Source organism: Scyliorhinus torazame, chromosome 30, assembly GCF_047496885.1.
Source record: "Scyliorhinus torazame isolate Kashiwa2021f chromosome 30, sScyTor2.1, whole genome shotgun sequence".
NCBI lineage: Eukaryota > Metazoa > Chordata > Chondrichthyes > Carcharhiniformes > Scyliorhinidae > Scyliorhinus > Scyliorhinus torazame.
Genome location: NC_092736.1, coordinates 36310151 through 36320183, shown reverse-complemented (window position 1 = coordinate 36320183; position 10033 = coordinate 36310151). Strand labels below are relative to the sequence as shown.

The 10033-nt window shown below is 49.9% G+C and overlaps 1 protein-coding gene across 1 annotated transcript in view; it reads left to right on the top strand.

Moving 5' to 3' along the window:
• The first annotated feature begins 7944 nt into the window (after positions 1 to 7944).
• lactb (lactamase, beta) overlaps positions 7945 to 10033 on the top strand; it is a 285002-nt gene continuing 282913 nt past the window's right edge. The window contains 2 exon segments of the mRNA XM_072492605.1: positions 7945 to 7998; positions 8268 to 8334. Coding sequence (XP_072348706.1) covers positions 7945 to 7998; positions 8268 to 8334 — 121 coding nt within the window.

Genomic DNA, 10033 nt, shown 5'->3' with positions numbered 1-10033 from the left:
ACATCTCACAATCAGAGCACTGCACCCCTCTTTTTTTTTTAAATAATATTTTATTGAAAATTTTTGGTCAACCAACACAGTACATTGTGCATCCTTTACACAACATTATAACAATACAGATAATAATGACCTTTTTTATTTAAACAAGAACAAAAGAAAACAACAACAAATAAATAAATATTAAATAACAAAAATAAAAACTAGCCCTAATTGGCAACTGCCTTGTCTCAGGCCACCCCCCCCCACCCCCCACCCCCCAAGTTCTGGGCTGCTGCTGCTGCCTTCTTTGTTCTCCCCTATCTATCTTTCCGCAAGATATTCGACGAACGGTTGCCACCGCCTTGTAAACCCTTGAGCCGACCCCCTTAGGACGAACTTAATCCGCTCTAACTTTATGAACCCCGCCATATCATTTATCCAGGTCTCCACCCCCGGGGGCTTGGCTTCTTTCCACATTAGCAATATTCTGCGCCGGGCTACTAGGGACGCAAAGGCCAAAACATCGGCCTCTTTCGCCTCCTGCACTCCCGGCTCTTGTGCAACCCCAAATATAGCCAACCCCCAGCTTGGTTCGACCCGGACTCCTACTACTTTCGAAAGCACCTTTGTCACCCCCATCCAAAACCCCTGTAGTGCCGGGCATGACCAAAACATATGGGTATGATTCGCTGGGCTTCTCGAGCACCTCGCACACCTATCCTCCACCCCAAAAAATTTACTGAGCCGTGTTCCAGTCATATGTGCCCTGTGTAATACCTTAAACTGAATCAGGCTTAGCCTGGCGCACGAGGACGACGAGTTTACCCTGTTTAGGGCATCTGCCCACATCCCCTCCTCAATCTCCTCCCCTAGCTCTTCTTCCCATTTCCCTTTTAGTTCGTCCATCATAGTCTCCCCTTCGTCTCTCATTTCCCTATATATATCCGACACCTTACCGTCCCCCACCCATTTCTTTGAGATGACTCTGTCCTGCACCTCTTGTGTCGGGAGCTGCGGGAATTCCCTCACCTGCTGCCTCGCAAAAGCCCTCAATTGCATGTACCTGAATGCATTCCCTTGGGGCAACCCATATTTCTCGGTCAGCGCTCCCAGACTCGCAAACTTCCCATCCACAAATAGATCTTTCAATTGCGTTATACCTGCTCTTTGCCACATTCCATATCCCCCATCCATTCCCCCCGGGGCAAACCTATGGTTGTTTCTTATCGGGGACCCCCCCAGTGCTCCGGTCTTTCCCCTATGTCGTCTCCACTGTCCCCAAATCTTCAGTGTAGCTACCACCACCGGACTCGTGGTATAGTTCCTTGGTGAGAACGGCAATGGGGCTGTCACCATAGCCTGCAGGCTGGTCCCCCTACAGGACGCCCTCTCTAATCTCTTCCACGCCGCTCCTTCCTCCTCTCCCATCCACTTACTCACCATTGAAATATTAGCGGCCCAATAATACTCACTTAGGCTCGGTAGTGCCAGCCCCCCCCTATCCCTACTACGCTGTAAGAATCCCTTCCTCACTCTCGGAGTCTTCCCGGCCCAAACAAAACCCATAATACTCTTTTCTATCCTTTTGAAAAAAGCCTTCGTGATCACCACCGGGAGACACTGAAACACAAAAAGAAATCTCGGGAGGACCACCATCTTAACTGCCTGCACCCTCCCTGCCATTGACAATGCTACCATGTCCCATCTCTTGAAATCTTCCTCCATCTGTTCCACCAACCGCGTCAAATTTAGCCTGTGCAATGTGCCCCAATTCTTAGCTATCTGGATCCCCAGGTAACGAAAGTCTCTTGTTACCTTCCTCAACGGTAGGTCTTCTATTTCTCTACTCTGCTCCCCTGGATGTACCACAAACAGCTCACTCTTTCCCATGTTCAATTTATACCCTGAAAAATCCCCAAACTCCCCAAGTATCCGCATTATTTCTGGCATCCCCTCCGCTGGATCCGCCACATATAGTAGCAGATCATCTGCATATAAAGATACCCGGTGTTCTTCTCCTCCCCTAAGTATTCCCCTCCATCCCTTGGAACCTCTCAGCGCTATCGCCAGGGGCTCAATCGCCAGTGCAAACAGTAATGGGGACAGAGGACATCCCTGCCTTGTCCCTCTGTGGAGCCGAAAATATGCCGATCCCCGTCCATTCGTGACCACACTCGCCACTGGGGCCCTATACAACAGCTGCACCCATCTAACATACCCCTCTCCGAACCCAAATCTCCTCAACACCTCCCACAGATAATCCCACTCCACTCTATCAAATGCTTTCTCGGCATCCATCGCCACTACTATCTCCGTTTCACCCTCTGGTGGGGCCATCATCATTACGCCTAACAACCTCCGTATGTTCGTGTTCAGCTGTCTCCCCTTCACAAACCCAGTTTGGTCCTCATGAACCACCCCCGGGACACATTCCTCTATTCTCATTGCCATTACCTTGGCCAAGACCTTGGCATCTACATTGAGGAGGGAGATTGGTCTGTAGGACCCGCATTGTAGCGGATCCTTTTCCTTCTTTAAAAGAAGCGATATCGTTGCTTCTGACATAGTCGGGGGCAGTTGTCCCCTTTCCTTTGCCTCGTTGAAGGTCCTCGTCAGTAGCGGGGCGAGCAAGTCCAAATATTTTCTGTAAAATTCAACTGGGAATCCGTCCGGTCCCGGGGCCTTTCCCGTCTGCATGTTCCTAATTCCTTTCACCACTTCTTCTACCGTGATCTGTGCTCCCAATCCCATCCTTTCCTGCTCTTCCACCTTGGGAATTTCCAGCCGATCCAAAAACTCCATCATTCTCTCCCTCCCATCCGGGGGTTGAGCTTCATACAATTTTTTATAAAATGTCTTAAACACTTCATTCACTCTCTCCGCTCCCCGCTCCGTCTCTCCATCTTCGTCTCTCACCCCCCCTATTTCCCTCGCTGCTCCCCTTTTCCTCAATTGGTGTGCCAGCAATCTGCTCGCCTTCTCTCCATATTCATACTGTACACCCTGCGCCTTCCTCCATTGTGCCTCTGCAGTGCCTGTGGTCAGCAAGTCAAATTCCACATGCAGCCTTTGCCTTTCCCTATACAGTCCCTCCTCCGGTGCTTCCGCATACTGTCTGTCCACCCTCAAAAGTTCTTGCAACAACCGCTCCCGTTCCTTACTCTCCTGCTTCCCTTTATGTGTCCTTATTGATATCAGCTCCCCCCTAACCACCGCCTTCAACGCCTCCCAGACCACTCCCACCTGAACCTCCCCATTGTCATTGAGTTCCAAGTACTTTTCAATGCATCCCCTCACCCTTAAGCACACCCCCTCATCCGCCATTAGTCCCATATCCATTCTCCAGGGTGGACGCCCTCTTGTTTCCTCCCCTATCTCCAAGTCTACCCAGTGTGGGGCATGATCCGAAATGGCTATAGCCGTATATTCCGTTCCCCTCACCCTCGGGATCAACGCCCTACCCAACACAAAAAAGTCTATGCGTGAATAGACTTTATGGACATAGGAGAAAAACGAGAACTCCTTACTCCTAGGTCTACTGAATCTCCACGGGTCCACCCCTCCCATCTGCTCCATAAAATCCTTAAGCACCTTGGCTGCTGCCGGCCTCCTACCAGTCCTGGACTTCGACCTATCCAGCCTTGGTTCCAACACCGTGTTAAAGTCTCCCCCCATTATCAGCTTTCCGGTCTCTAGGTCTGGGATGCGTCCTAGCATTCGCCTCATAAAATTGGCATCGTCCCAATTCGGGGCATACACGTTTACCAACACCACCATCTCTCCCTGTAATTTGCCACTCACCATCACGTATCTGCCCCCGTTATCCGCCACTATAGTCTTTGCCTCGAACATTACCCGCTTCCCCACCAATATAGCCACCCCCCTGTTTTTCGCATCCAGCCCCGAATGGAACACCTGCCCTACCCATCCTTTGCGCAACCTAACCTGATCGATCAGTTTCAGGTGCGTTTCCTGTAACATGACCACATCTGCTTTAAGTTTCTTAAGGTGTGCGAGTACTCGTGCCCTCTTTATCGGCCCGTTAAGCCCCCTCACGTTCCACGTGATCAGCCGAGTTGGGGGGCTTCCCACCCCCCCCCCTTGCCGGTTAGCCATCATCTTTTTCCAGCTTCTCGCCCAGTTCCCACGCGGCTGTATTTCTCCCAGACGGTGCCCCCCCACCCATCCTTTCCCGCACCCACTCCCCCCTTTCCCCAGCAGCAGCAACCCAGTAATTCCCCCCTCCCCCCCCCCCGCTAGACCCCCCGCTAGCGTAATTACTCCCCCCATGTTGCTCCCAGAAGTCAGCAAACTCTGGCTGACCTCGGCTTCCCCCCGTGATCACGGCTCGCCCCGTGCGGTGCCCCCTCCTTCCTGCTTCTCTATTCCCGCCATAATTATCATAGCGCGGGAACCAAGCCCGCCCTCGGCCCCGCCTCCCATGGCCAACGCCCCATCTCCTCTCCCTCCCCACCTCCCCCCATCACCACCTGTGGGAGAAAGAAAAGTTACCATACCGCAGGATTAATCATACAATCCCTCTTCGCCCCCCCCCCCCACTCGTCCCACCACTTTGTCCAAACGTTCATTTTCGTAGTCCAATCATTCCAATTTTTCTTCTACAATAAAAGTCCACGCTTCATCCGCCGTCTCAAAGTAGTGGTGCCTCCCTTGATATGTGACCCACAGTCTTGCCGGTTGCAGCATTCCAAACTTTATCTTTTTTTTGTGAAGTACCGCTTTGGCCCGATTAAAGCTCGCCCTCCTTCTCGCCACCTCCGCACTCCAATCTTGATAGACGCGGATCACCGCGTTCTCCCATTTACTACACCGAGTTTTCTTCGCCCATCTAAGGACCATTTCTCTATCCTTAAAACGGAGAAATCTCACCACTATGGCTCTGGGAGCTTCTCCTGCTCTCGGTCCTCGCACCATAACTCGGTATGCTCCCTCCACCTCCAACGGACCCGTCGGGGCCTCCACTCCCATTAACGAGTGCAGCATCGTGCTCACATATGCCCCGACGTCCGCCCCCTCCACACCTTCAGGAAGGCCAAGAATCCTCAAGTTGTTCCTCCTTGCGTTATTTTCCAGTGCCTCCAACCTCTCCACAGATCGTTTCTGGTGTGCCTCCTGTATCTCCGACTTCACCACCAGGCCCTGTATGTCGTTTTCATTCTCTGCTGCTTTCGCCTTCACGACCCGAAGCTCCTGCTCCTGGGTCTTTTGTTCCTCTTTCAGCCCTTCAATCGCCTGTAATATCGGGGCCAACAACTCTTTCTTCATTTCCTTTTTTATCTCCTCCACGCAGCGTTTCAAAAACTCTTGTTGTTCAGGGCCCCATATGAAACTGCCACCTTCCGACGCCATCTTGGTTTCTGCTTGCCTTCCTTGCCGTTGTTCCAAAGGATCCGCTGCAATCCGGCCACTTTCCTCTCCTTTTTCCATCCGTGTCCAGGGGGAACACCCTTCTGGTTTACCGCACGGTGTTTTCAGCCGTTAAAATTGCCGTTGGGGCTCCTATCAAGAGCCCAAAAGTCCGTTTCACAGGGAGCTGCCGAAACGTGCGACTCAGCTGGTCATCGCCGCACCCGGACGTCCGCACTGCACCCCTCTAACTGACATTGCGTCAATTGATTAAAATTAAAAAAAAAACATTTTTTTAAATATATTTTTTTTAAATTTTCAAAGTTACTGTTAACTATCTGTTTCCTAGCACTAGATTTCTAATATAAATGCGAAATCTAAATATAGTACTCTCCGATCTCTGGCTTAGATACCCCTCTAAATTATAATTAAGTAATTATGTTTAATTAGTTACCAATGCTTAATTTTTTTAATTTAGTGTAGATTCCCAACCAGCCACTCAGGCCACAGCTTTTCTGTGATGTCACTTCAGTTTCCCCCCGACACACACAATTTGAAAAAGGTATAAAAGTAAAAATGAGTAAAAATCACTTACTTACCTTCTTACCCTCTGAGTGTCTTAGATGTTCTCAGGTTCTCTCCCTGACAGAGACTGCTGCTCCTCCTCCAAATGGCTCCCGAAACTAGGCCGCGATCTTTTAAAATCTCCGCTCTGACTCGCTTTTTAAATCTCCCGCGCTTTTTAAATCTCCCGGCTCTCTCTCCTCCCGCGCTTTTTTCAATGTCCCGGCTCACTCAGCTCCCGCGCTGTTTTCACTGTCCCGGCTCACTCAGCTCCCGCGCTGTTTTCAATGTCCCGGCTCACTCAGCTCCCGCGCTGTTTTCAATGTCCCGGCTCACTCACCTCTCGCGCTGTTTTCAATGTCCCGGCTCACTCAGCTCCCGCGCTGTTTTCACTGTCCCGGCTCACTCAGCTCCCGCTCTGTTTTCAATGTCCCGGCTCTCTCACCTCTCGCGCTGTTTTTAATGTCCCGGCTCTCTCACCCCTCGCGCTGTTTTCACTGTCCCGGCTCACTCAGCTCCCGTGCTGTTTTCAATGTCCCGGCTCTCTCACCTCTCGCGCTGTTTTCACTGTCCCGGCTCACTCACCTCTCGCGCTGTTTTCACTGTCCCACCTCCGACTCCATGATACGCGACCAGATCGTTTCCGGTGTTCAGTCGGACCCCCTACGCCAGCAGCTCCTCAAGGTACAGCAGCTCACCCTAGCGACCACCATCGAGACCTGCGTGCTACACGAACACGCCACTAGTCGGTATTCCCACATCCAAGCAGCTGAAATGGTCCCCACGAGGCAGAATGGGTCCAAGCAATCGAGCAACTCCAGGGCCTCAGCCTGGATGAGGGCGGCCATTTCGCGTGATTTTCGCGGACTCCCGCGCTTGTCCGCACTGAACGAAGGGACGGCGGTGGCGCAGCGAACGTCCTGACGCTACAACGTGCGGCAACTGTGGCTCTGCCCACTTAAAGCGGCAATGCCCTACCAAATCCCAACAATGCCTGAGATGTGGCAAACTTGGACACTATGCTGCTTTATGCAGATCAGCTCGGCCTGCCAATTCGTATCGCTCCAGCCAGACTCTCAGGAATGTCCGGGCCATTCAACCCACGGTCACCGAGTCCGATTCGGACCTGCTACCCGATATTGACACCTTTTCGAATTGGCATCGTTACAAAAAACAAGGTGTCCCCGAAGCAAAGAATCCAGCCTCTATTTGTATACAGCATCGATCCAGACGATGAGTGGTGTGCCACTCTTACGGTCAACCAGAATTCGTCGCCCACCTCAGAGACTTAATTTATGAACTTTGCGGACTTATAGACTCTCTGAATTATTTTGTTGCTTTGTTTGATCACTTCCCTGGTTTGTATATAGTGTTGATCTGGTTATTCTTGTTGCATACTGCTTCTCTGCACCAGGCACCTTCCCATGTAAATAGCTTAGTTCTCATGTACGTAGTCCTGTAAATATGTCTTCGCACCCCACAAGTATTTAGGAACATTCTCAACAAACATTATTTATTGCCACACACATACATTCTTTTATAAAAGGGGGGATGTCGTAATATACACCAGTATATCATGGTGCAGACACACACACTGATGGACACACAGCAAGACCAATCAACACACACAACACCGCAGCCAATCACCAGTTAGAGCACACTCACTATATAGACAGGGGGCATCAGAGTTCCCGCTCATTCGGGATGCAGCCTCCTACAAGGACAGAGCTTACAGCTTACAGCACAGGTCCTCACCATGTGCTGAGTGCGTAGAGTGGTTCGGACAGGCATAGGTCTTTAGTTTAATCTAACATCGTGTTAACCCACAGTGCAAGTATGCTCAACAGTTTCTAACTTAATAAAATAGTGTTGCACTATTATAAGCGTTGGTGGCCTGTATGTGTTCCACGGATCCAGAGCACCCAACACATCAACTGTGTTCAAATCTCTGGAGAACGACTTGAATATGTGACCCATTGATTGAAGAGGAGAGAGTTACTACGGGACCTGGATAACACCCAGTTGACTTCTTGGATGAAAGGAACCAGTTTGACATCCAATCCGGGGTCCCATGGCTCATATAACTTGGTGCTTCAAGACCAGCCAGCTTTTGCCATGATGCCATTTTATTCACCTTGTTCTGTGAAATATACATTTTTGAGACTTTCATTTAAACATCTTTGCATCTGAATTATTAATTTATGGGAGTTCCTGGGTAAGGGGTTTAAGTGACAAAATGAACTTTAATTTTCATATTAGTTGATTATTAGTGGCACCAATCTTGCCACTTCTTATAGCTACAAATTCCAGTGGGCATTTTCTCTCTGAAAGCTGATTTTGTGTTTTCTGTCTTGCAGGATGAAGTGGGGGCCCCTGGGATTGTCGTGGGTGTGTCTGTGGATGGAAAGGAAGTTTGGTCAGAAGGTTTGTATTGCCTGCTGATTGACAATTAACATGTGTGACAATCACAGTCAAATATATTCAATGAAGAGGCAAGAATTCTTGCGAATTATAGAATCCCTACAGTGCAGAAGGAGGCCATTCGGCCCATCGAGTCGTCACTGACCCTCTGAAAGAGCACCCTACCCAGGCCCAGTTGCTGCCCTATTCCCGTAACCCCACCTTTAGACACTTTGCGGCAATTTAGCTTGACGTGCACATCTTTGAAGTGTAGGAGTAACCCGGAGCACCCGAAGGAAACCTTGGGCAAAACGTGCAAACTCCACACAAAGTGAGCCAAGGCTGGAATTGAACCCGGGTCCCTGCCGCTGTGAGGTAGCAGTGCTGACCACTGTGACACCGTGCAAACCCATGTCAATAAAAATCATAACTAAATATGCTGTGACACAAGCTTTATAATGCTGGTGAAAACTCATTTTTAAAGAATGAATCTGCATCTATATAATAGTTGTCACAATCAGTGTTTCCCATACAATTTCATTTTTTAATACGGGGAGATGCAGCCGCCATTTTCCTCGCCCATAAACAGCGAGGAGATAGCAGAGCAGATATCTCATTTTGTTTGTATTGGTCAAGGGATTAACATTGCCCAGGATTCTCGAGAGAGAACTCCCCTGCTCTTCTTTTTCTGAATAAACAGTTTATTGAATTATCAAATATATAGTGTAATATACTTGTCCTCTACTCCCCCCCCCCCCCCCCCCCCCCCTCTCCCCAACGAGTCCAGGTCCTTAAAGAGAGAAATGAATGGTTGCCATCTCTGGTAGAACTTCCCCACCGAGCCTCTGATGATGTACTTGACTTTATCCAGATGTAAGACCAATATCAAGTCTCCATCCTGGCCGATGCCCCGGGTGGGAGGGGGATCTCCAGTTGAGCAATATGTGCCTCCTGGTTATTAAGGAGGCGAAGGCAAGAACGTCTGCCCTCTACCAAGTAGAAAGGCGGGGAGCTCTAAGGTTGTCTGCAAAATCTTGGATATTGTATTAAAAAAGGAAGCCCAGTATCCAGCAAGCTGAGGACAAGAGCAAAACATGTGTGGTTAGCCGCTGGGTAAGCGTTTTCCAAGGCGGCCTCCAAGCGGTCACACTTGTTCTCCACGTCTTGAAAGAATCAACTCATCCTTGCCTTCGTCCAATGTGTACCATGATGTGGAGATGCTGGCGTTGGACTGGGGTGGGCACAGTAAGAAGTCTGACAACACCAGGTTAAAGTCCAACAGGTTTGTTTCAAATCACTAGCTTTCGGAGCACTGCTCCTTCTTCAGGTGAATGAAGAGGTGGGTTCCAGAAACACATATATAGACAAAGTCAATGATGCAAGACGATACTTTGAATGCGAGTCTTTGCAGGTAATTAAGTCTTTACAGGTCCAAACGGTGCAACTGGCGAGAGGGTTAAAGAGGTGTGAATTGTCTCAAGCCCGGACAGTTGGTGGATTTCGCAAGCCCAGGCCAGATGATGGGGGGGTGAATGTAATGCAACATGAATCCAAGGTCCCGGTTGAGGCCGTACTCACGTGTGCGGAACCTGGCTATAAGTTTCTGCTCGGCGATTCTGCGTTGTCGCGTGTCCTGAAGGCCGCCTTGGAGAACACTTGCCCGGAGATCAGAGTCTGAATGCACTGGACTGCTGAAGTGTTCCCCGACATTCCTGCCTGGCGA